General features: G+C 48.6%; 1 protein-coding gene and 1 non-coding gene across 4 annotated transcripts; one reads left to right on the plus strand and one right to left on the minus strand.

Moving 5' to 3' along the window:
• Positions 1 to 876: 876 nt before the first annotated feature.
• On the plus strand, positions 877 to 26,196 carry MSH5 (mutS homolog 5). 3 transcript variants are annotated; one of them, XM_033216654.1, is made up of 25 exons: positions 877 to 1,064; positions 1,456 to 1,612; positions 2,147 to 2,270; positions 3,834 to 3,914; positions 4,066 to 4,128; positions 4,862 to 4,983; positions 5,170 to 5,279; positions 5,539 to 5,574; positions 6,236 to 6,318; positions 8,055 to 8,100; positions 15,390 to 15,528; positions 15,656 to 15,718; positions 21,729 to 21,857; positions 22,101 to 22,173; positions 22,319 to 22,428; positions 22,650 to 22,730; positions 22,970 to 23,057; positions 23,330 to 23,519; positions 23,633 to 23,759; positions 24,228 to 24,377; positions 24,699 to 24,773; positions 24,984 to 25,127; positions 25,334 to 25,471; positions 25,632 to 25,705; positions 25,940 to 26,196. In XM_033216654.1, exons 2-25 carry the CDS (start codon positions 1,469 to 1,471, stop codon positions 26,049 to 26,051), a joined length of 2,502 nt encoding a protein of 833 aa, XP_033072545.1. In that variant the 5' UTR covers positions 877 to 1,064; positions 1,456 to 1,468; the 3' UTR covers positions 26,052 to 26,196. The 3 variants fall into 3 exon arrangements, with proteins under 3 accessions (XP_033072545.1, XP_033072547.1, XP_033072546.1); XM_033216656.1 differs by having other exon boundaries at positions 25,334 to 25,381; XM_033216655.1 differs by lacking the exon at positions 877 to 1,064 and having other exon boundaries at positions 1,132 to 1,612.
• Positions 20,220 to 20,324, minus strand: LOC117088848. The gene has a single exon (XR_004439372.1). It is a non-coding gene; the product is annotated as a U6 spliceosomal RNA (small nuclear RNA).
• Positions 26,197 to 26,331: the final 135 nt, after the last annotated feature.

The raw sequence follows: 26,331 nt of genomic DNA on the forward strand, positions 1-26,331 counted from the left end.
GATGGTGCATTTAAAGGGAATATCCTTCCTTCCTTCCTTCCTCCTTCCTTCCTTCCTTCCTTCCTTCCTTCCTGCCTACCTTCCTCCTTCCTTCCTTCCTCCTTCCTTCCTTCCTTTCCTTCTTTCTCCCTAACCTCCCCCGCAACACACACACGCACAAATAAGCTTTATGGAGCAGGGACTTCGTTATGTTCACCGCTTTGAGTCTATCCCCTGGCCCAGAATAGGCACTAAATAGATAGTTGCCGAATGCATGAATGATACCTCTCTTGTCTTCAGGGGTGTGTAGATGTGCGAAGGAGTATGGGCATGTCCCAATAGGGGTGTAAGTGTTCTTCTGATCAGATCTACTTCTCTCTGCCAGAGTTTGATGTAATTCGAATGCTTCCACTTCCACTTGAGGGGTTTAAATAATAAATTAGGCCCCGTCGTGCCATTATGGGGGTGGTCATACCCTGCACCCAGGAAACAGGCACGGTAGGAGGACTGAGGCAGGAGTCCTGCTTGTTTCCGCTTATTTGAAACATCGCTCATTTAGGTCTTACTTTGTTTGCCAGGCACTGTTCTAAGCTCTGTATAAATATTAACTCAGAGGGTACAAATATTAACTTAGAGTTGTTGCAGGGAAAAAAAAAAAGCGCCTCTGGCTCTTTAAGGTTGGCCTCCTCCTCAAATCTACCGCAACGCTCCCAGACCCCTTCCCGGGACTGAGACTACGGCCCCTCGTCCGACCTTCTCGCGGGCTTTCCACTGCGTCAATCAAAGCCCAGAAACAGTGAGGGCTAGAGGCCCGGCTGCTAAGCAACGGCAGAGGGCGGGAAGTTTGAACGTTCTGGACCCGCCCCGAAGGCGAATAGGCCAATCAGAGTCCAGATTCTTCAGCTGCGGCAGTCCGCTTCTCCTCCTCGCCCTGTCGGATCTCTAGGCTGGATCCAGGCCTCTCCAATCAATAGCGGCTAGGAGGGCGGGGGGCGTGCGCGCGCACCTCGCCCACGCGCCGGCGCTCCTCCTGCAGGCTTGTGGCGGTTGGTCAACGGGGCGCTCTCCCGCGTGTTGCGACTCAGGTTACTGAAAAGGCGGGAAAACGCTGCAATGGCGGCAGCTGGGGGAGGAGGAAGATAAGAGCGTGAGGCTGTGGTCCTGGCGCGTGGTTGGCAGAGGCAGAGGGATAAGACGTGCACGACTCGCCCCACAGGGCCCTCAGACCACTTCCTTCCAAAGTGCAACCTCCGCGTGACAGGAATGAGGGTGGGGCGCGTGGAGTTTCCCACAATCTGTATTTTAGTTACAAACCTGAAAATTCACCCACTGTGCCCACAGCTCTCCACGCCCCTCAGCCCTGCCACGTAGTCCTGTCGCAGAAGTACTTAGTGCTTTGCATTCTGCGCACCAGCCTACCCCGGCCTTCTCCGTGAATCGTTGCTTCTGAACCGCCCTCTCTTTTTGCATCCGCAGAGCCTCCAAGCTCATGGCCTCCTTAGGAGTGAACCCAAGCAGGACACCGCAGGGGCCAGGACCTGGGGCGGCCTCCTCTGGCTTCTCCAGCCCGGCCCCAGTGCCGGGCCCCAGGGAGGCCGAGGAGGAGGAAGTTGAGGAGGAGGAGCTGGCCGAGGTCTCTGAGGGGAGTAGGAACTTGAATGGAGAATTGATGGGAAGTTACAATAAAAGAGGGGTGGGGGCCGGGTGCGGTGGCTCACACCTGTAATCCCAGCACTTTGGGAGACTGAGGCGGGCGGATCACCTGAGCTGAGGAGTTCGAGACCAGCCTGGACAACATGGTGAAACCCCGTCTCTACTAAAAATACAAAAACTAGCCGAGCGTGGTGGCGCGTGCCTGTTATCCCATCTACTGGGAAGGCTGAGGCAGGAGAATCACTCTAACCCGGGAGGCGGAGGTTGCAATGAGCTGAGATTGTGCCACTGCACTCCAGCCTGCGCGACAGAGCAAGACTCCATCTCAAAAAAGAAAAAAGCAAAACAAAAACGGTTGGGAAGAGCTGGGCAAGTCTCTTACCTCCTGATTCACTAAATGGGGGTGATGATACCTATCTCAGATATTTGATAAAATGATTAAATTACATAAAGCATGGCAAACCCTACACTGGAGTGATTCCAATAGTAGTTTCCTTTCTTTCTTGCTGGACAGATCCATCTATGTGTGCTGTGGAATTCAGGATACATGGGCATTGCTTACTATGATACTAGTGACTCCACTATCCACTTCATGCCAGATGCCCCAGACCACGAGAGCCTCAAGCTTCTCCAGAGAGGTGGGGACGGAACCAGGATTTCCTCTGCTCGCTGGGATTGCAAATGTGTTACAGACACACACATATTTTTAGAGACAGAGTCTCACTCTGTTGCCAAGGCTTGAGTACAGTGGCGCAATCTCGGCTCGCTGCAACCTCTGCCTCCTGGGTTCAAGCAGTTCTCCTGACTCAACCTCCCGAGTAGCTGGGATTACAGGCGTGTGCCGCCACACCCAGCTCATTTTTTTGTGTTTTTTAGTAGAGATGGGGTTTCACCAGGTTGGCCAGGGTAGTCTCAAACTCCTGACCTTGTGATCTGCCCAACTTGGCCGCCTAAAGTGCTAGGACTACAGGCGTGAGCCATCACGCCTAGCCACGTTTCACTTACATTAACTCACCTCACTGTCTAGCATATTTTGTGTTGCTGTAAGGAAATACCTGAGTCTGGGTAATTTGTAAAAAAAAAAAAAAAAAAAAAAAGTTTTTATTTGGCTCATGATTCTGGATGGTTGGAAAGCTCAAAATTTGGCATCTTCATTTGGTGAGGGCCTCAGGCTGCTTCAACTCATGGAAGAAGGGAAGGAAGGGTGTGCAGAGGTCACATGGCAGAGAAGAAGTAAGTGGGAGACAGATGCCAATCTCTTTTTGACAACCAGCTTTGTTAGGAACTAATAGAGTGAGAACCACTCACACATACCCACCAACACACTCCAGGAAGGGCACTAATCTGTTCATGAACGATCCACTCCCATCACCCACACACCTCCTGCTAGGCCTTACCTCACAACACTATCACACTGGGGATTAAATTTCAACACAAGATTTGGTGGGGACAAATCACATCCAAAGTATAGCACTGACTCAATATATTTTACAGTTGCCTCCCAGAGGCTCCATCTTTTGTTTTTACTAATTCGTTTCATTATTTAACAAATATTTGTGAGGTTGTTTTTTGGTTTGTTTGGTTGCTCTTTTTGGAGACGCTGTCTCGCTCTGTCACTTAGACTGGAAGTGTAGTGGTGCAATCTTGGCTCACTGCAACCTCTGCCTCCAGGATTCAAGCGATTCTCCTGCCTCAGCCTCCCGAGTAGCTGGGATTACAGGCATCTGCCACCATGCCTGGCTAACTTTTATATTTTTAATAGAGATGGGGTTTCATCACGTTGGCCAGGCTTGTCTTGAGCTCCTGGCCTCCGGTGATCCGCCTGCCTTGGCCTCCCAAAGGGCAGGAATTACAGGCATGAGCTACTGTGCCTGGCCACAAAGGTATATGATGTATTTACAGTGTTTCAGGTGCCTCAGATTCAGCCCTGGGCAAATCAGTCACATCTGTTCTCCAGGGGTTTACAGTTTAGTGACAATATCCAGAGCATCCCACTTCCCTCCCACCATCCCACCACTCTTATTACTTTTTTAAATCTCATTCCTAACTTCTAGCTATGTTCCCGATGTGCAGATCACTTCCTACTCCTAGGGAGGAAATGTTTTTGAGAAGGAGAGGGGTAGGAAGAGGAGGGCCATGGGTTTTCTCTTAGTCAAAGACAGAGATCCTTTAACTCATTTGATCTCTATTCTCCTTCCAAGTTCTGGATGAGATCAATCCCCAGTCTGTTGTTACAAGTGCCAAACAGGATGAGAATATGACTCGATTTCTGGGAAAGCTTGGTAAGAACTTGGTAAAAGATAGAGGGAATATGGGGAAGGACTAATGTATGGAATGTTCCAGGGGGCTAGAATTGGGTGAGAGGGAGTGGCAGACAGAGGTAGAAGGACTGAGATGTACAGAATGATAGCCTTTTCTTTGCCTCCCCAACAGCCTCCCAGGAGCACAGACAGCCTAAAAGACCTGAAATCGTATTTTTGCCAAGTGTGGATTTTGGTATCTCCTTCCTTTTGCTTTGCATAATTCCCTGTTCCAGTGTCTCATTCTTTCTCCCTAACTCTACCTTCATCATCACAGATCTCCCCTCTGCCTTGTGTGATCCTAAACCTTTGTGCTCCTCACCCCTATGACCAGTCCCCACAAGATCTCTCCTGCTCCGTACCCTTTAATAATCTGCAGCTTATTGGGAAGCCTCTGCTTAAGTCGTGTGTAGGGATGAGGGCCTCCCCTGAGGAGTGGTGACAATTTTTTGACAGATTTTATTGTTGGAATTTCTCCCATTAAGTTAAAGCCTTTTACCACAAAACCAAAAGTCACTGCCTCAGTGACCCTTATTATGATCCATAAGGCACTTCCATAACCTTCCTAGGTTTACAGTAAGAGCAGGAGTGTACTATCCTAATTAGATATTAAGGGATTAGTGTTACTAGTTCTATTAATATCATCATTTTGACCAAAATCCTCAATTCCAGACAGATATCATACTTTCTTCAGCCATTTATCTTTCTCAGGCTGTGCTTTCAGCCAAGTATCTTTATATTAGATGTGGAATAAAAAGAGAATTAGACTAATAATCTGAAAATTTGGTTATTGCTTTAGCTTTTCATTAACTGCTTGTGTGAGCTTGGGCAAGTCAAATCATCTCTCTTGCTTCTATGGTCTCATTCTTAAAATGGGGTGAAAAAATTGAGCTACAAGACCTTTCACTTTGCTTGCCTCCCTCAAATAGGTCTGGAGATAAGCAAACAACGCCTCCTTTCTGGAAACTACTCCTTCATCCCAGACTGCATGACTGCCACTGAGAAAATCCTCTTCCTCTCTTCAATTATTCCCTTTGACTGCCTCCTCACAGTGAGATTGGTCCTGGGGGATAAGGGCTGGGAGGCAGCAGGTTGGAGAAAGGCACAAAAACCCCAGTGCTAGGGCTGAGTTCTGGGAGGTACTGGCCTAGCCCTGGAAAACAATAACTTTCCCTGGTGCTCTGCAGCCTCCAGGAGATTAAGATTTACCCCAATTCCACTGCTCATCCCCTCCCAGGTTCGAGCACTTGGAGGGCTGCTGAAGTTCCTGGGTCGAAGAAGAATCGGGGTTGAACTGGAAGACTATAATGTCAGCGTCCCCATCCTGGGCTTTAAGAAATTTATGTTGTAGGTGATTTGCCCCAGCCCCAACCAAAGTAATGTGGGATTGGGAGGCCTGAAAAGTAAAATTGGGGGTGGGGTGTGGGTGTGGCTGTGACCCAGTGGGTCAAGTGCTCTAGGACACCCGGGAGAACCTAAGGGCTTATGGGACTTTGGGAAGAAGACTGGGACAATATTCAGAAAGGAGGGCAAAGAAAGTGGAGTTGTGGAATGAACTCGGACCCCTCATACCCCAGCCCCCTTCCTGCTTGTTTTCTGTCCTCAGGACTCATCTTGTGAACATAGATCAAGACACTTACAGGTAAAGAGGTGGAGGCATGCTGCTATCTCTGGGGAGGGAGAAGGATTAAGTTTAATGCCCCAGTAATCCTAATGAGGCTCTAGTTTCCCTAATCCTGGGGCTATTAAGATCTCTCTCCTTGAAGGAAAGGGAAGGGGGGCTTTGAGGGAAAGAGAGGAAGAAAAGCATAAAGATATTAACTTTCTTTCTATAGGGAGAAACTGAGGCAAAGAAAAGTAAGGGACAAACCTTACATCAAGATGTGATCTCGGCTGGGCTCGGTGGCTCGTGCCTGTAATCCCCGCACTTTGGGAGGCCAAGGCGGGTGGATCGCCTGAGGTCAGGAGTTCGAGATCAGCCTGACCGATATGGTGAAACCCCGTCTCTACTAAAAATACAAAAATTAGCTGGATGTGTTGTGCTTCTGTAATCCCAGCTACTCAGGAGGCTAAGGCAGGAGGATTGCTTGAACCCAGGTGGCAGAGGTTGCAGTGAGCTGAAATTGCACCACTGCACTCCAGCCTGGGCGACAGAGCAAGACTCCGTCTCAAAAAAAAAAAAAAAAAAAAAAAGACGTGAACTCAGGAGGATATCCCCTGTCCCCATTCCATTTCTCAATTCTCAATTCTTATTCCCTTCAAAAGTCCAAATTACCCCAAACTCCTCCATTTCTCCTTGACAGTGTTCTACAGATTTTTAAGAGCGAGTCTCACCCCTCAGCATACAAAGTGGCCAGTGGACTGAAGGAGGGGCTCAGCCTCTTTGGTAGGTGTGCCCCATCCCTCATCTCACATTACAAAGACCTACCAGAAAAGCAATTGGCTCCAAAGATGTGTCCCAGCCTCCCTTCCCATTTCACTCCCATTGTCAGATATCTCTTTCATGCCAATCCAACTTCTTACCTCTTAGTACCCCCCACCACCCAAGCTTGAACATCTTCCCATACTTTGTGACTGTACAGTGTTGCGTATTAGCCATTACCTTACCAATTCTGTGTTCCTTCCCTGGGTTTGTATGAATGTTTCTACTAGTTGGGTACCTGTTAGGGACTTTGGGAGGCCTTGTATATAGAGGAGAGCTTTGTAACTGCATAACTATTTGATTTGTATAGTCTTTATCAGTTGTCTCTGGCTTTAGGGTGTATTAGGGACATCTCCGCAAATATCCATATGGTTTCATATCTCAGTAAGTTGTGTCCATTTTTGTGTGTGTGTGTGAGAGACAAAGTTTTGCTCTTGTCCCCCAGGCTGGAGTGCAATGGCGCAATCTTGGTTCAGTGCAACCTCTGCCTCCTGGGTTCAAGTGATTCTCCTGCCTCAGCTTCCCGAGTAGCTGGGATTACAGGCACCTGCTACCACGCCTGGCTAATTTTTGTATTTTTAGTAGAGACAGGGTTTCACCATGTTGGCCAGGCTAGTCTCAAACTCCTGACCTCAGGTGATCCACCTGCCTCAGCCTCCCAAAGTGCTGGGATTACAAGCATGAGCCACCACACCCGGCCGTCCAGTTTTTTACATATGTGTGTTGGGCTCTTGAGTTTTTTGTTTTTGTTTTGTTTGTTTTGTTTTTTTAGATGGAATCTTGCTCTGTCACCAAGGCCGGAGTGCAGTGGTACAATTTCAGCTCACTGCAACCTCCGCCTCTTGGGTTCAAGTGACTCTCCTGCCTCATCCTACCTCAGCCTCCTGAATAGCTGGAACTACAGGCCCGCACCACCACACCCAGCTAATTTTTTTGTATTTTTAGTAGAGATGGTGTTTCGCCATGTTGCCCAGGCTGGTCTCAAACTCCTGAGCTCAAGTGATCCTCCTGCCTTGGCCTCCCAATATGCTGGGATTATAAGCATGAGCCACCCTGCCTGGCCAGCTCTTGAGTTTTTGTATTTTTTGGTGGATGGGAGGGCTCTTGAGTTTTTTGTGTTTCATTTATTTGTTTGTTTGTTTGTTTGTTTGAGATGGAGTCTCGCTCTGTTGCCCGGCTGGAGTGCAGTGGCACGATCTCCACTCACTGCAAGCTCTGCCTCCCGGGTTCATGCCATTCTCCTGCTTTAGCCTCCCGAGTAGCTGGGACTACAGGTGCCCACCACCATGCCCTGCTAATTTTTTTTGTATTTTTAGTAGAGACGGGGTTTCACCATGTTAGCCAGGATGGTTTCGATCTCCTGACCTCATGATCCGTCTGCTTTGGCCTCCCAAAGTGCTGGGATTACAGGTGTGAGCCACCGCGCCTGGCCGGCTCTTGAGTTTTAACTAGGCCTGCTTTGTGTATTTTTCTGGCTAAGCGTCCCTGTGAGTGTCCATCCCTTCCCCCATCTCCATGTATGGTAATCCCAGCTTATATTTGTGTTCAGGCACCAGCTTTGGCTGCCTTTGTGTCCTCCCAGGTCACCTTCCTCAACAACCAGCACCTCTGAGCTGGATGCCTCAGCTCAGACACATACACACATTCCATTCCCTGTCCCTGCCTTGTAACAAGTTCACTCCCTGCCTTATCCCTCACAGGAATCCTCAACAGATGCCGCTGTAAGTGGGGAGAGAAGCTGCTCAGGTGAGTGGGTCCCACACGTACTACACACTAATGCATGAATTCCATATGCACACTCCATACTAAAGCCTACTAATGGCAGTATACAGATTCTCACATACACCACCCCACCTAGGAGTAGTAAAGCAACTGCCCTTTACTGAGCACTGGCTTAAATGCATTTTATCCTTATGACAGCCTTGTGTAGTAGCTGATATTCATCTCATTTTTTGTTGTCAGCACAGGTACACATATATCCATTGATGATACACAGACTTGCACACATACAAGCAGCAGGAAAAAACAAAATGTAAGACCAGGCACAGTGGCTCACACCTATAATCTCAGCACTTTGTGAAGTCAAGGTGGGTGAATCACTTGAATTCAGGAGTTTGAGACCAGCCTGGCCAACATGGGAAAACCCCATCTGTACTAAAATGTAAAAATTAGCCAGGTATGTTGGTGGGTGCCTGTAATTCCAGCTACTCAGGAGACTAAGGCAGGAGAATTGCTTGAACCCCGGAGGCGGAGGTTGCAGTGAGCCGAGATTGCACCACTGCACTTCAGCCTGGGCAACAGAATGAGACTCTGTCTCAAAAAAAAAAAAAAAAAAAAAAAATCAAAACAAAATGCTAATGTAACACATGGCTATGTTAGCATGGTTATCTTTAGTTATAGAAAACACACTTCAAATTTCTGTGATGACTTTCAAATTTGCGTCTCTAGTTTTGAACTCCTCCATATGTGAATGTTAATTGCGTATCACCACCTGCAGTCTTCACAGGCAGCTCAAACTCAGAGCATCCAAACTGATGCCCACCAGATCTCTTCCTTTTCCTGCATTCCCTTTGCTGGTTAATGGCATTGCTGGCAGTACACCTTCTCAAGCCATGAACCTTGGACTGATGCTTCTCCCTCATCTCCCATGTTTAATTATTCGCTGAGTCCTATCGATTCTATCCTGAAATGTCTCTCCCAGGTATCCCTGTCTCTTTCCACTGCTCTAATTCTGGTCATCGTCATTTCTAACCTGGAGCATTGCCTTTGCCTCCAAATTGGTCTCTCTGCCTCTAATCTCTTCTTTTTTTTTTTTTCAGATGGAGTCTCACTCTGTCGCCCAGGCTGGAGTGCAGTGGCACGGTCTCAGCTCACTGCACTCTGCCTCCTGGGTTCATGCCATTCTCCTGCCTCAGCGTACCGAGTAGCTAGGACTACAGGCACCCGCCACCACGCCCGGCTAATTTTTGTATTTTCAGTAGAGAGGGGGTTTCACCATGTTAGCCAGGATGGTCTTGATCTCCTGAACTTGTGATCCACCCACCTCAGCCTCCCAAAGTGCTGGGATTACAGGTGTGAGCCACTGCGCCCGGCCAATTAATCTCTTCTTTTTCTTTTTTTTTTTTTTGAGACGGAGTCTCGCTCTGTCGCCCAGGCTGGAGTGCGGTGGCACGATCTCGGCTCACTGCAAGCTCTGCCTCCCAGGTTCACGCCATTCTCCTGCCTCAGCCTCCCGAGTAGCTGGGACTACAGGCGCCTGCCACCACGCCTGGCTAGTTTTTTGTATTTTTAGTAGAGACAGGGTTTCACCGTGTTAGCCAGGATGGTCTCGATCTCCTGACCTCGTGATCTGCCCGCCTCGGCCTCCCAAAGTGCTGGGATTACAGGCGTGAGCCACCGAGCCTGGCCATCTCTTCTTTTTCTAATCCACTCTTCATTCTAAAATACCTATCATTCTGCCAGTTCAAGTGAGCTAGAAACAAAAACCTGTCATTCCCAAATAGAGATCTAAGCATTAAGCATGTCACGCCTTTTTTTTTTTTTTTTTTTTGGTGACTGAGTTTCTCTCTTGTTGCCCAGGCTGGAGTGCAATGGCGCAATCTCGGCTCACTGCAACCTCCACTTCCCAGGTTCAATCAATTCTTCTGCCTCAGCCTCCCGAGTAACTGGGATTACAGGCACCCACCACGCCTGGCTAATTTTTGTATTTTTAGTAGAGATGGGGTTTCACCATGTTAGTCAGGCTGGTCTTTAACTCCTGGTGATCCGCCCACCTTGGCCTCCCAAACTGCTGGGATTACAGGCATGAGCCACTGTGCCTGGCCATCACTCCACTTTTTAAATAGCCTAAGTAGAAAGAAAATAACATAAACCTCAGGAGGTTTTCCCATTACCTTCAGGATGAAGATTATCATCTTTAGCAGTATAATGATGTTCAGGGTCCGTCACATTTACCCATTTTAATTTCCAGGTTTACCTTCCCAAGCCCCTGCTAAGTCCTTTCCTACTGGATCTAACTTATATTCTAGTCATTTAGGGCCACTTGCCATTATGGAAACATGTCATGCTTGTGTTTATGATGCTCCTTCTGGAAAGTCTTTTCCTTGTTCTGTACCTATCGAAATCTTACATCTAGGCCAAACATGGTGGCTCATGCCTGTAGTCTCAGCATTTTGGGAGGCTGAGGTGGATGGATCATTTGAGGTCAGGAGTTCGAGACCAGCCTGGCCAACTTGGTGAACCTTCTTCTCTACTGAAAATACAAAAATTAGCCCAGTGTCGTGGCACGTGCCTCTAGTACCAGCTACTCAGGAGGTTGAGGCAGGAGACTCGCTTGAACCAGGGAGGTGGAGGTTGAAGTGAGCCCAGGTTGCCCCACTGCACTCCAGCCTAGGCAACAGAGACTGTCTTAAAAAAAAAAAAAAAAAAGTACATCCTTTTCAAGGTGCAACCCAACTGTTACCCTTTGGCTTTTACAGGTACCTGTAAGGAGTTGATGTGCACCTTCCTTGTGCTCACATAGTGCTTGTTTATGTTTTTCTAGTTGCACTGTCACATCAGGTTAGAATTAGCAGTCAGTAAATCTGCTTCCACAGCTATGAATTCTATCTAGTGACCATACCTGTTACCTCAGTGTCTGACACATGGTCTTGTACATAGTAGCACTCAATGTGTGAGCACAACACAAAGGCAAATACACTGGTAACATCATCTCTAAACACTCAAAGTGGAAACCTTTGCTAGCCTCAGGTGCAGTCTTTCCCCTACCTCACCTCCTGCTGAAATGTGTATCTTGTAGGGGTTAATTTAGGATAATCTCTGAGGTCATCTCCAGGTAATCAGCAGGGTAATCAGGTAATCAGCATCTCCAGGAATTTAATTACCCACACATTCTCCAGTGCTTCAGGTGCAGATCTTTAATCTCAGCCACAGATGGGAGGGAGAGAATTCTCAGTGGAGAAGAGAGCTGGATTTAAGGTGGGGGAGGAGTGCAAATTCCCTAGATGGAATCAGACAGGGCATGAGAGTATATAACTTGAAGAATCATCATATAATCTAATGAACTAAGGACAGGTGACACATTTATTAATATTTCTGTATATGAATTTATTTGAATTTATTAGGAAATACCTCTAATGCACAAAAAGATGTAAATAATAATATAGGGCCAGATGTGGTGACTCATGCCTGTAATTCCAGCACTTTGGGAGGATGAGGCAGACGGATTGCTTGAGGCCAGGAGTTCAAGAACTAAAAGCTGGTCGGGCGCGGTGGCTCAAGCCTGTAATACCAGCACTTTGGGAGGCCGAGACGGGCGGATCACGAGGTCAGGAGATCGAGACCATCCTGGCTAACACGGTGAAACCCCGTCTCTACTAAAAAAAATACAAAAAACTAGCCGGTCGAGGTGGCGGCGCCTGTAGTCCCAGCTACTCGGGAGGCTGAGGCAGGAGAATGGCGGGAACCCGGGAGGCGGAGCTTGCAGTGAGCTGAGATCCGGCCATTGCACTCCAGCCTGGGCGACAGAGCGAGACTCCGTCTCAAAAAAAAAAAAAAAAAAAAAAGAACTAAAAGCTGGATAGGGCACCAAGAATATGACTGAATGTCACAGTATACTTTAAAGAGCATTGTCCTAGGAGTCTGGAGACATGATTTTGAGACTTAGCTGTTCTCACTGGCAGTATGACTTTGGGCAAGTTGCTTATCTTTTAACGATTTCATTTTCTCAGTTGTTAAATTACGGAGTTTGGCTTAACTGAAGTCTTTCCCAGTACTAGCAGGACATGAATCAGAAATACCTAAGTGTTTAGTGCGGCGCATGTGCTTTCTAAAGTGGGGATGGCTATTTACAGACTGGCCTACACTGTTCTGGCAGGAGCCCTCAGTGACCAAGGAGCAGAGGTACCTGAAACCCACCCTTGAAGCCATCTGGATGCTCTGCTTCATTCTAATCTGGGGTGTTCTAACCCAAAGTAACTGGCCACAGACTGCAAAGATACAAAGCTTCAGGCCCTAGTGTGTACACATGTTGGCTCTTACATAAAATGGCATCCTTAGTTACTTGCTCTATGTAGAAAAGAATTTGTGGGCTCACAAGTCCCTACAGAGTCTCACACTCTTCATGGCCAATAAGGATACAGGGGTACCCAGAATTAGACAAACACAGATGAGACATTTATTTCTGTGTATGAATTTATTTTAATTTATTAGGAAATACCTCCAACACAAAAAATATATATAATTAGCCAGGCGTGGTGGCTTATGCCTGTAATCCCAGCACACTGGGAGGCCAAGGCAGGTGGATCACCAGAGGTCCGGAGTTTGAGACCAGGCTGGCCAACATGGTGAAACCTCATCTCTACTAAAAATACAAAAATTGGCCGGGCGCGGTGGCTCAAGCCTGTAATCCCAGCACTTTGGGAGGCCGAGACGGGCGGATCACGAGGTCAGGAGATCGAGACCATCCTGGCTAACACGGTGAAACCCCGTCTGTACTAAAAATACAAAAAAACTAGCTGGGCGAGGTGGCGGGCGCCTGTAGTCCCAGCTACTTGGGAGGCTGAGGCAGGAGAATGGCGTAAACCCGGGAGGCGGAGCTTGCAGTGAGCTGAGATCTGGCCACTGCACTCCAGTCCGGGCGACAGAGTGAGACTCCGCCTCAAAAAAAAAAAAAAAAATACAAAAATTAGCCGGGTGTGTTGGCGCACTCCTGTAATCCCACCTACTCGGGAAGCTGAGACACGAGAATCGCTTGAACCTGGGAGGTGGAGGTTGCAGTGAGCTGAGATCGCACCACTGTGCTCCAGCCTGGACAACAGAGCAAGATTCTGTCTCAAAAAAAAAAAGATGTAAATAATAATAATACTATCGGGCCAGGTGCAGTGGCTGATGCTTGTAATCCCAGCACTTTGGGAGGCCAAGGCAGGAGGACTGCTTGAGACCAGGAGCTTGAGAACAGCCTGGGCAACATAGCAAGACCTCGTCTCTATAAAAACTAATAATAATAATACAAATGGCTGGGTGTGGTGGCTCATGCCTGTAATCCCAGCACTTTGGAAGACTGAGGCAGGCAGATCACCTGAGGTCAGGATTTCATGACCAGCCTGGCCAACACAGCAAAACTCCATCTCTATTAAAAATACAAAATTTGGCCGGGCGCGGTGGCTCAAGCCTGTAATCCCAGCACTTTGGGAGGCCGAGACGGGCGGATCACAAGGTCAGGAGATCGAGACCATCCTGGCTAACATGGTGAAACCCCGTCTCTACTAAAAATACAAAAAAAAAAAAAACTAGCCGGGCGAGGTGGCGGGCGCCTGTAGTCCCAGCTACTCGGGAGGCTGAGGCAGGAGAATGGCATAAACCCGGGAGGCGGAGCTTGCAGTGAGCTGAGATCTGGCCACTGCACTCCAGTCCGGGCGACAGAGCGAGACTCCGCCTCAAAAAAAAAAAAAAAAAAAACAAAATTTAGCTGGGGATGGCGGCACACACCTATAGTTCCAGCTACTAGGGAGGCTGAGGCAGAATCACTTAAGCCCATGATGCAGAGGTTGCAGTGACCTGAGATCACGCCACTGCACCCTAGCATGGGTGACAGGGCAAGACTCCATCTCAAAAATAATAATAATAATAATACAAATATCTATACATCCATCAGCCAATTTGAGAATAAGACATGCTGGGTGCAGTGGCTCACGCCTGTAATCCCAGCACTTTGGGAGGCTGAGGCGGGTAGATCACAAGGTCAGGAGTTTGAGACCAGCCTGGCCAAGATGGTGAAACCCCGTCTGTGCTGAAAATACAAAAATTAGCTGGGCACGGTGGCGGGTGCCTATAATCCCAGAACCTGGGAGGTGGAAGTTGCAGTGAGCCGAGATTGTGCTACTGAACTCTAGCCTGGGTGACAGAGCAAGACTCTGTCTTAAAAAAAAAAAGAAGACACTATTGGCCGGGTATGGTGGCTCATGCCTGTAATCCCAACACTTTGGGAGGCCGAGGCGGGCAGATCACGAGGTTAAGAGACTGAGATTATTCTGGCCAACATGGTGAAACCCTGACTCTACTAAAAATACAGAAATTAGCTGGGCATGGTGGCATGTACCTGCAGTCCCAGCTACTCAGGAGGCTGAGGCAGGAGAATCACTTGAACCCGGGGGGTGGAGGTTGCAGTGAGCTGAGATTGCATCACTGCACTCCAGCCTGGCGACAGAGCAAGACTGTCTCAAAATAAATAAATAAATAAAAATAAATAAGACAATATTGTTGAAGCCCCTTGAATGGCCCTCCCCAACCCTTTTTTCTCTGCAGAGTTGACCATTATTATGAATTAAAGGCTTACCATCCCTAATGGGACAGTTGTGTTTTCACAGGAAGAACGTGAAAAGACGAATGTCTGTTGCTATTACCCAGAGACACTTTCACAGCTAAATACAGACATACAAACTCATACTGACTCACCGTCTCTTACTCAGCCACAGAGCGAACTGAAGTGTTGGCACACAAATACCTCAACACGCTGCTGTCCTTCTAAAATATTGACAAGCTCCGTTACTTATATACATGGAATGACACATGGTCTTATCCATTGAAACTGTGATATGTAGACACAATTATGCTCACATCTAGCAATTTTCTTTTTTTTAATTGCCATGTTTTTATTGCTAGTGAAACTAATCAGTTTTGCAAATTCTTTTTTTTTTTTATTATACTTTAAGTTCTAGGGTACATGTGCACAACGTGCAGGTTTGTTACATATGTATACTTGTGCCATGTTGGTGTGCTGCACCCATCAACTCGTCATTTACATCAGGTATAACTCCCAATGCAATCCCTCCCCCCACATCTAGCAATTTTCAGTAGATACATGTAAACACACCTGAATGGGTAGGACACTGCACTTTGCCACTACATTCCCATAGTACATCGTGGATACATATTGCCACAACCCCCAGGGACTGCAGACACACTTTTTGGCAAACTGAGATCAAGATGATAATAGATGTAACTTCTAGTAACTCCACTCTAACCCTCACTTCCAGGCTATGGTTCACACGTCCGACTCATGACCTGGGGGAACTCAATTCTCGTCTGGACGTCATTCAGTTTTTTCTGCTGCCCCAGAATCTGGACATGGCTCAGATGCTGCATCGGCTCCTGGGTCACATCAAGAACGTGCCCGTGAGCCCAGGGTGGAGGGCAGGGAGGTGGGGAAGGAGGTTGAGGGCTGATACTGGGCATTGGGCTTCTTGAGGAGCATTACAATGAGGGAAGGGAAAACAGTGGCTGTAACCTTGTCTGACTGTAGCTGATTCTGAAACGCATGAAGTTGTCCCACACCAAGGTCAGCGACTGGCAGGTTCTCTACAAGGTAAGGCCTTCCTTCTTGAATCCCAGAAGTCCAGGTAAAAGACCTCAGCCTGTGTTCCAGACTGTCTGTGCCCTAGATACGCTGTCCACTTGTATTCTACCCTCTTTTTCTTTTTCTTTTTTCTTTTGAGACGGAGTCTCGCTCTGTCGCCCAGGCTGGAGTGCAGTCGCCGGATCTCAGCTCACTGCAAGCTCCGCCTCCCGGGTTTACGCCATTCTCCTGCCTCAGCCTCCTGAGTAGCTGGGACTACAGGCGCCCGCCACCTCACCCGGCTAGTTTTTTGTATTTTTTAGTAGAGACGAGGTTTCACGGTGTTAGCCAGGATGGTCTCAATCTCCTGACCTAGTGATCCGCCCATCTCGGCCTCCCAAAGTGCTGGGATTACAGGCTTGAGCCACCACACCCGGCCTCTTTTTTTTTTTTTTTTTGAGACAGTCTCGCTCTGTTCCCCACGCTGGAGTGTAGTGGTGCGATCTTGGCTCACTGCAACCTCTGCCTCCTGGGTTCAAGCAATTCTCCTGCCTCAGCCTCCGAGAAGTTGGGATTACAGGCACCCGCCACCATGCCTGGCAAATTTTTGTATTTTTAGTAGAGACAGGATTTCACCATGTTGGCCAGGCTGGTCTCGAACTCCTGACTTCAGGTGATCCACCTGCCTCAGCCTCCCAAGGTGCTGGGATTACAGGTGTGAGCCACCTCGCCCGGCCTCCCTCTTTTTTTTTTTTTTTTTTTTAATTTTGTAGTCAGGAAAATGTAAAAAATATTTAGAGTAATATAATTAACCCCCATGTACCCACCATGCAGTTTCAACACTTTTCAACAAAGTTCAACACTTTGACTTATGGCAATATATTTATTTTTTCTCTCTTCCCTGCCCTGCCCTGCCCTGCCCTTTTTTGACAGAGCCTCGCTCTGTTGCCCAGGCTGGATTGCAGTGGTGCAATCTTGGCTCACTGCAACCTCTGCCTCCCAAGTTCAAGTGATTCTCCTACCTCAGTCTCCCAAGTAGCTGGGATTACAAGAGCCCACCACCACACCCAAGTGATTTTTGTATTTTTAGTAGAGATGGGATTTCGCCATGTTGGCCAGGCAGGTCTCAAATTCCTGGCCTCAAGTAATCCGCCCATCTTGCTCTCCCAAAATGCTAGGATTATAGGTGGGAGCCACAGTGCCCAGCACAGTATGTTTCATCTATATCGTCCCCCACTTTCCCCTGTTAGATTATTTTGTGGGTTTTGTTGTTGTTGCTTGTTTTTTGAAATAAGGGCCTGCTCTATCACCCAGGCTAGAGTGGAGTGGTGTGATCATACTTCATTGCAGCCTCTAACTCCTGGGCTCAAGCAATCCTCCCACCTTAGCCTCCAGAGTAACTGGGACTATCGGCCTGAGATACTGCACCTGGCTTTCTTGGATTAGTTTTAAGCAAAGCCCAGCCATTATATATTTTCATCCATAAGTATTTCAGTGTAATTTTTTTTTTTTGAGACAGAGTTTTGCTCTGTCGCCCAGGCTGGAGTACAGTGGTGCGATCTCAGCTCACTGCAACCTCCACCTCCCGGGTTCAAACGATTCTCCTGCCTCAGCCTCCCAAGTAGCTGGGATAACAGGCACACACCATCATGCCCAACTAATTTTTTTTTGTATTTTTAGTAGAGACAGGGTTTCACCATGTTGGCCAGGATGGTCTTGATCTCCTGACCTCGTGATCCACCCACCTCGGCCTCCCAAAGTTCTGGGATTACAGGCGTGAGCCACCGCACCCGGCCAATATTTCAGGGTAATTTCTAAAAGAAAATTATTTTTTAAAAAGAATAACAGGCTTGGCACGGTGGCTCACACCTGTAATCCCAGCACTTTGGGAGGCCGAGGCGGGTGGATCACAAGGTCAGGAGATCGAGACCATCCTAGCTAACACGGTGAAACCCCGTCTCTACTGAAAATACAAAAAATTAGCCGGGTGCGGTGGCGGGTGCCTGTGGTCCCAGCTACTCGGGAGGCTGAGGCAGGAGAATGGCGTGAACCCAGAAGGCGGAGCTTGCAGTGAGCCGAGATCGCACCACTGCACTCCAGCCTGGGCGACAGAGCGAGACTCCGTCTCAAAAAAAAAAAAAGAATAACAATATTGTTATCTTACTTTAAAAATTATATTATTTGATATCATCAAATACCTGAAAAAAAATTTTTTGAGACAGGGTCTCACTCTGTCACCTGGGCTGGTGTGCAACGGCACAATTGTAGCTCACTGCAGCCTCAGACTCTTGGGCTCAAGTGATCCTCCCACCTCAGCCTCCTGAGTAGCAGGGACCACAGGTGACGGCCACCACACCCAACTAATTTTTTATTTTTTGCTTTTGTTTATTTATTTATTTATGAGATGGGGTTTTGCTCTTGTTGCCCAGGCTGGAGTGCAATGGTGTGATCTCAGCTCACCGCAACCTCCACCTCCTGGGTTCAAGCGATTCTCCTGCCTCAGCCTCCCGAGTAGCTAGGATTACAGGTGCGTGCCACCATGCCCAGCTAATTTTGTATTTTTAGTAGAGACAGGGTTTCTCCCTGTTGGTCGGGCTGGTCTCGAACTCCTAAACTCAGATGATCTGCCTGCCTTGGCCTCCCAAAGTGCTGGGATTGCAGGCCTGAGCCATCATGCCTGACCAATTTTTTATTTTTTGTAGAGACAGAATCTCACTATGTTGCCCAAGCTGGTCTCAAACTCCTGGGCTCAAGTGATTCTCCTGCCTGGGCCTCCCAAAGTGCTGAGACTATTGGTGTGAGCCACCATGCCCAGCCAGATGATGGCTCTAGTCCTTTTTAATCTACAGGTTCCTTCTCTATGTTTTCTCTCTTGTTCTCTCTTTCTTTTTCTCTTTTCCTTCTCCTTGCAATTTGTTGAAGAAACTAGATTATTATTTGTCTTACAGTGTTTTCCCTTAGCCTGGATTTTGCTGTTTGCATTTCCTAGATGGTTTTGGCACATTTCTCTCTCTTCTATAGTTTCTGTAAATTAATATTTAGTTCTAGAAGCATGATTAGGTTTTTTTTTTCAATACTGTTTTGGAAGTAGAGGAACATAATATCTGATATGTCAATTCCTTATTTATTTATTTATTTAGAGACGAGTCTCCCTCTGTCGCCAGGCTGAAGTGCAGTGGCACAATCATGGCTCACTGCAACCTCTGCCTTCTGAGTTTAAGCGATTCTTCTGCCTCAGCCTCCTGAGTAGCTGGGACTTACAGGCACATACCTCCACGCCCAGCTAATTTTTGTATTTTTAGTAGAGACAAGATTTCACCATGTTGGCCAGGATGGTCTTGATCTCTTGACCTCAGGTGATCTGCCTGCCTCGGCCTCCCAAAGTGCTGGGATTACAGGCGTGAGCCACCACACCCAGCCATCTATTAATTCTTTAGCGATTACAAAGTCGTATTATTTAAATCTCTTGTTCTTTCTTCATTTATTAGCCAGAAATTTCTGTAAAAAGAAACTTCCTTTCATCTATTTGGTTGCCAAGTGATAGAAATCATATAGAAATACAGAAAATTGCTTGATTTTTCTCCCACTTTTTTTCTTTCTTTCTTTTTTTTTTTTTTTTTTTGAGACGGAGTCTCGCTCTGCCGCCAGGCTGGAGTGCAGTGGCCAGATCTCAGCTCACTGCAAGCTCGCCTCCTGGGTTTACGCCATTCTCCTGCCTCAGCCTCCCGAGTAGCTGGGACTACAGGCGCCCGCCACTTCACCCGCTAGTTTTTTGTATTTTTTTTTTTTTTTTTTTTTTTTTTTGAGGCGGAGTCTCGCTCTGTCGCCAGGACTGGAGTGCAGTGGCCAGATCTCAGCTCACTGCAAGCTCTGCCTCCCGGGTTTACGCCATTCTCCTGCCTCAGCCCCCGAGTAGCTGGGACTACAGGCGCCCGCCACCTCGCCTGGCTAGTTTTTTTTGTATTTTTAGTAGAGACGGGGTTTCACCGTGTTAGCCAGGATGGTCTCGATCTCCTGACCTCGTGATCCGCCCGTCTCGGCCTCCCAAAGTGCTGGGATTACAGGCTTGAGCCACCGCGCCCGGTCGTTTTTTGTATTTTTTAGTAGAGGCGGGGTTTCACCGTGTTAGCCAGGATGGTCTCGATCTCCTGACCTCGTGATCCGCCCGTCTCGGCCTCCCAAAGTGCTGGGATTACAGGCTTGAGCCACCGCGCCCGGCCTCTTTTTTTTTTTTGAGACAGAGTCTCACTCTGTCACCAGGCTGGAGTGCAGTGGTATGATCTCGGCTCACTGCAACCTCCGCCTCCCGGGTTCAAGTGATTCTCCTGCCTCAGCCTCCTGAGTAGCTGGGACTATAAGTGCGTGCCACCACACCCAGCTAATTCTTGTATTTTTAGTAGAGACGGGGTTTCACCATGATGGCCAGGATGGTCTCAATCTCTTGACCTCGTGATCCACCCGCCTCGGCCTCCCAGAGTGCTGGGATTACAGGCGTGAGCCACCGTGCCCAGCCCTTTTCTTTTTTTATTTTCCCAATACGGAACGCTTCATGAATGTGTGTGTCATCCTTGCCCAGTGGCCATGCTAATCTCCGTAACCTTCAAAATTTTAGTATATGTGCTGCAGAAATGAGCACCCCCCACCTTTATTTACTAGCTATCAATATGGTAAATTAGTTCTCTAACATTCTCCAAGATAGCCAATGAGGTTTTTTTTTTTTTTTTTTTTTTTTTTTTTGAGACGGAGTCTTGCTCTGTCACCCAGGCTGGAGTGCAGTGGCCGGATCTCAGCTCACTGCATGCTCTGCCTCCCAGGTTTACGCCCTTCTCCTGCCTCAGCCTCCCAAGTAGCTGGGACTACAGGCGCCCGCCACCTCGCCCGGCTAGTTTTTTGTATTTTTTAGTAGAGACGGGGTTTCACCGTGTTAGCCAGGATAGTCTCGATCTCCTGACCTCTTGATCCGCCCGTCTCGGCCTCCCAAAGTGCTGGGATTACAGGCTTGAGCCACCGCGCCCGGCCTTTTTTTTTTTTTTTTTTGAGACAGAGTCTTGCACTGTGGCCCAGGCTGGAGTGCAGTGGCGCCATCTCGGCTCACTGCAAGCTCCGCCTCCCAGGTTGGTGCCATTCTCTTGCCTCAACCTCCTGAGTAGCTGGGACTACAGGCGCCCGCCACCACGTCCAGCTAATTTTTTGTACTTTTAGTAGAGACGGGGTTTCAGTGTGTTAACCAGGATAGTCTCTATCTCCTGACCTCATGATCCACCCACCTCGGCCTCCCAAAGTACTGGGATTACAGGTGTGAGCCACCGTGCCCGGCCCTGATAGCCAATGAGGTTTTTTGTTGTTGTTCTTGTATCATTACAGCTTCATGGCCTTTTATAGCTAAATTTCTCCTTCTCCCGACTCTGTACAAACTCCTTTGTTTTAGAGTTTGCACAACCCTCTATCAAAGCACCTACCACCTCACTTTTACATCTTCTGCATGTATTTGTGTCTTCCTTGCTAGACTGTGAGCACATCTGGGATAGGGACCATATCTTTTTTTGTTTTGTTTTGCTTTGTTTTGTTTTGAGACAGAGTCTCACTCTGTCGGCCAGGCTGGAGTGCAGTGGCATGATCTCGCTATAATAACCTCCACCTCCCGGGTTCAAGAGATTCTCCTGCCTCAGCCTCCCAAGTACCTGGAATTACATGTGCATGCCACCATGCCCAGTTAATTTTTGTATTTTGAGTAGAGACAGGGTTTCACCATGTAGGTGACACCGATCTCGAACTCCTGACCTCAGGTGATCCACCCGCCTCAGCCTCCCGAAGTGCTGGGATTACAGGCGTGAGCCACCGTGCCTGGCCGGGACCCTATCTTGATTGTCTTTGTAGCTTCAGCGTTTGGTGCAGTGCCTCCCACTGTTTCTTTTCGCCTTTGAGATCTTCCCTTTGTTACTGTGATCTTCCCTACTGGTCTTTGTTCTTCTGAGTCTGTCCCTATCCCTGCCCCAGCCTGAGCTGGATGTGGGCTGTCCTACTTGTGTTTCTCTCACAGACTGTGTACGGTGCGCTGGGCCTGAGGGATGCCTGCCGCTCCCTTCCGCAGTCCATCCAGCTCTTTCGGGACATTGCCCAAGAGTTCTCTGATGACCTGCACCATATTGCCAGCCTCATTGGGAAAGTAGTGAGTGTGCACCCAGGGAGGTCAGGGAGAGAGAACGCAGTGTGCCAGATGGGGAAGCATGGAAGATACTGAGGTCAATTGGATAAAGAATGGGATGGTGACAGGAGGCGGCAGAACTTCAGGGAAGTATCTGGAGGATGAGAGTTAACGCAGGACTGCAGGGAGAATTGGGGCCCAAGGAGAGCTGAGGAACAGGACAGAGAGAGGGTGCTGGGTGCTAAGAAACAGTACTTATCTCCTCAGGTGGACTTTGAGGGCAGCCTTGCTGAAAATCGCTTCACAGTCCTCCCCAACATAGATCCTGAAATTGATGAGAGTGAGTGTGGGGTGCGGATGGGCCTGTGAGCCCTGCGCAGTGATGGAGTACCATCCTTGGCAGGTGGTTCCCACAGCTGGGGATCTTCATAGCAACCAGGGCAGGAGCCTTACTTTTGATAACCACATGTCTTCCACCCTCGTAGAAAAGCGAAGACTGATGGGACTTCCCAGTTTCCTTACTGAGGTTGCCCGCAAGGAGCTGGAGAATCTGGACTCACGTATTCCTTCATGTAGTGTCATCTACATCCCTCTGGTGAGGGCAAGAGAGTGGGTGTAGCCTTCAGAGGTCTTTTGGGGGAGATATTAGGCTTATGAAAGACATACTGGTAGATAAGAAAACTTGTGGGGCAGCCTGAAGAACAGGAACACTTTTTTGTGGGGATACAGGGATCTCTTAAGCTCCTTCTAGGGAGGGGAGGTATCCAGTAAGTCTCCAACCAGGAGAGTAGAATATCTCCTCTTTACTCTCCCCAGATCGGCTTCCTTCTTTCTATTCCTCGCCTGCCTTTCATGGTAGAGGCCAGTGACTTTGAGATTAATGGACTGGACTTCATGGTAAGACCCTCAACCTCTGTGAGTGATGAGGAAAATGAGTCAGCAGCTGAGGGAGGGCCTTACCCTACAGTAGCACTGCCCAATATGGGATCTCTCTGTAGTTTTATTCTGAGCTTTACCAGCACTGAGACAAAGGAAAGAGAAGTCAGGGTTAGGGGCTGGAGGTGGGGTTAGAAAGATGGGGAAGGAGAGGAGGACCAAGAGATGCAAAGCCCACAGCTTTGAACCACTATACCCAGTTTCTCTCAGAGGAGAAGCTGCACTATCGTAGTGCCCGAACCAAGGAGCTGGATGCATTGCTGGGGGACCTGCACTGTGAGATCCGGGGTGAGGAGAAGCCAGAGGTTATATGCATTGTAAGATGTTTTTTAAAAAAGCAGCCAGGGGAAGGAGGGGAGTGGGCAACTTGGGGATGCTTCCAACAGGCCCCTTCTCTTCCTGTTCTCAGTCTCACTCACTCTGACTCTATCTTTTCCTCTGAATGTCTTGAGGTCTCAGATTGTATCTGCAACCTGTTTCCAGATCCCTCTAGGGTCCTCTGCCTCTTCTTCACTTTCCCCTGGAGCTGACCTCTAGCTCCCTCCCTCACCCATTCCCAGACCAGGAGACGCTGCTGATGTACCAGCTACAGTGCCAGGTGCTGGCACGAGCAGCTGTCTTAACCCAAGTATTGGACCTTGCCTCCCGCCTGGACGTCCTGCTGGCTCTTGCCAGTGCTGCCCGGGACTATGGCTACTCAAGGCCGCGTTACTCCCCTCAGGTCCTTGGGGTGCGAATCCAGAATGGCAGGTAAGAATAGAGGTGGGTGGAGGAGTAGACATGAGGGCCCAAAGGCTACATCTTCTGGTGGTTCATCCATCCTGATCCACAAGCCATGTGAGGTGCCTTTCCACCCACTGCAGACATCCTCTGATGGAACTCTGTGCCCGAACTTTTGTGCCCAACTCCACAGAATGTGGTAGGGACAAAGGAAGGGTCAAAGTCATCACTGGACCCAACTCATCAGGGAAGAGCATATACCTCAAACAGGTGAGGAGAAGCCCTGCAGCCTGGGCCTCTGGCACCTCCTGCATCTACTCCACCCCTGCTTGCCAACCAACCCAGTCTCCTGCAGCTCTTCTCCCGTTTTCTGACCCCGCTCTTCATGAAAGGACCATCACCTACATCCCTGTGCTTCCTTCCACCTCACATGTTCTCATTCTCTACTGGAGAGCCATGCTCTAATGGAACTTTCCATGGCTCAAATTCCTTCACCCGTCTCCGAGTAGGTACACACTACTCCCAAGTATGTCTCTGCCCACGTCCCATGCCTCTTTACTGATTCTAAATTAGCCAACGGGGCTATGATTGGGACTGGGGGAGGAGACAGAGTCAGTGTATCTGTTTCTCCTGTTTCACCCTGACCATCTCTCTTTGATCTGTCATTCATGCCTTGAGCCTCACTGTCACCTCAGCCCACAGCACCAAGCCTCAGGCCCTGTCTCCTTCCCTATTCAGGTAGGCTTGATCACATTCATGGCCCTGGTAGGCAGCTTTGTGCCAGCAGAGGAGGCTGAAATTGGGGCAGTAGACGCCATCTTCACACGAATTCATAGCTGTGAATCCATCTCCCTTGGCCTCTCCACCTTCATGATCGACCTCAACCAGGTCAAAGGGAACAAAGGGAGGTGGGATTGAGGAAGGGGATAATGGGAAAGGAACCCCTGAAAATGCTTATAACAGGAAAGCATGCCCTCTGCTGCATACCCTTTATACTAAAAGTGGGGAACACTAAGGTCAGAGATAAGAAGAATCAATACCACAAACATTTCTTGAACCCTTGCTTCATGTGAGTCACTGTTGGCAAAGAGGATGAACAAAGCGTGCACCTCAGCATTCAAGAACTTGCAGTGCAGTAGGGAGGGCGCGTGGTCAGTGCGTTACGGGCTTCCAATACTAACTTTCCCTTGTCCACCTTACACCCTGCAGGTGGCAAAAGCAGTGAACAATGCCACTGCACAGTCGCTGGTCCTCATTGATGAATTTGGAAAGGGAACCAACACGGTGAGGGGAGAAACTGATGAGGGGAGAAACTAAGGAGGGGAAAATGGAGGAGGATGAAGGAGCATGACAGTGAGGCTGGGCCTCTGGAATGGAATAGGTCTGTGTGGGCAGAAAAGAAATAGAACATGAGACAGGGAAAGGCCAGTGCAAGGGCAAAGGGGCACATGGGGTCCCCATGGCTCCAAACCCTAACCTCTGCCCTCCTTGCAGGTGGATGGGCTCGCGCTTCTGGCCGCTGTGCTCCGACACTGGCTGGCACGTGGACCCACATGCCCCCACATCTTTGTGGCCACCAACTTTCTGAGCCTTGTTCAGTTACAGCTGCTGCCACAAGGGCCCCTGGTGCAGTATTTGGTGAGAAGACCAATCTAGCTCCTCAGAGGCCCCCAGGCTGGGCATTTCCCAGAGGTGGGGATTGGCTCCTGTATCAGAACAAAGCCTCCCTCAGCACAGAGACCACATCCCTTCCCTTTTCTCCCTCCCCACAGGATTGGCCAAGGGTTTCAGGACAGGAAGGAGGTGATTGATGATATACTTACTGTCTTTTATTCTCTTTTAAGACCATGGAGACCTGTGAGGATGGCAACGACCTTGTCTTCTTCTATCAGGTTTGCGAAGGTGTTGCAAAGGCCAGCCATGCTTCCCACACAGCTGCCCAGGCTGGGCTTCCTGACAAGCTTGTAGCTCGTGGCAAGGAGGTGATGAGATCCAAATGTGCAACCACATCCACATAAGAGCTCCCTTCCATTCCTAGTCCTATTGGGCCTGGGTCTAGGTCCACAGGATTTCTGACCCTTATTTTCCCTTCTCTTCCCCAACTCGCCGTACTCCTCCCACCATCTTGCTTGTCGTTCCTAGGTCTCAGACCTGATCCGCAGTGGAAAACCCATCAAGCCTGTCAAGGATTTGCTAAAGAAGAACCAAATGGAAAAGTGAGTGTGTGGCCCCAGTGTCTTTGCCCTCTCTGCATCTTCTCCTGCAACTCTTCTCCCCTTTTCAGGGACTCAGCCTTCCTCCAGCACTTTGACCTTCAGAAACCCACCATTTCTTTCTGAAATCCCTAAATCTTCAAGATCCCAGGTTTCCTGTGCCACAGCCTCTCCCCTCTGCCCAGGGACTTGGTTGTCCATTCTGCCATAAATCTTGCTATTTTCTCTCTTCTTCAGTTGCCAGACATTAGTGGATAAGTTTATGAAACTGGATTTGGAAGATCCTAACCTGGACTTGAACATTTTCATGAGCCAGGAAGTGCTGCCTGCTGCCACCAGCATCCTCTGAGAGTCCTTCCTGTGTCCTCCCCAGCCTCCTGAGACCCCAGTGGGCTGCCATGCCCTCTTTATTTCCTTATCGCCTTCAGACCCAGAGTTTTTAGTTTCTCTAGAAATTTTGTTTCATATTAGGAATAAAGTTTATTTTGAAGAAAGATACTGTTTCTTTCGGCCAGCCAAAACAAGAGACTAGGAAAGATCCGAAACACAGAGCAGGAGTCCACAGGGGAACCTGCTCTGCCTCAATAAAAATACAGCGTCCTTGCTGTAGGAAGACTCTCAGATTCTAC

The sequence above is a fragment of the Trachypithecus francoisi genome, unplaced genomic scaffold, assembly GCF_009764315.1.
Source record: "Trachypithecus francoisi isolate TF-2019V2 unplaced genomic scaffold, Tfra_2.0 Lachesis_group10, whole genome shotgun sequence".
Taxonomy (NCBI): Eukaryota; Metazoa; Chordata; class Mammalia; order Primates; family Cercopithecidae; genus Trachypithecus; species Trachypithecus francoisi.

Coding starts and splice junctions, on each gene's coding strand:
- MSH5 (XM_033216654.1), top strand. CDS start 1,469: ATGGCCTCCTTAGGAGTGAACCCAAGCAGGACACCGCAGGGGCCAGGA. Junction 5,575..6,235: donor ATAGATCAAGACACTTACAG/GTAAAGAGGTGG, acceptor TCTCCTTGACAG/TGTTCTACAGATTTTTAAGA. Junction 15,719..21,728: donor ACTGGCAGGTTCTCTACAAG/GTAAGGCCTTCC, acceptor TTTCTCTCACAG/ACTGTGTACGGTGCGCTGGG.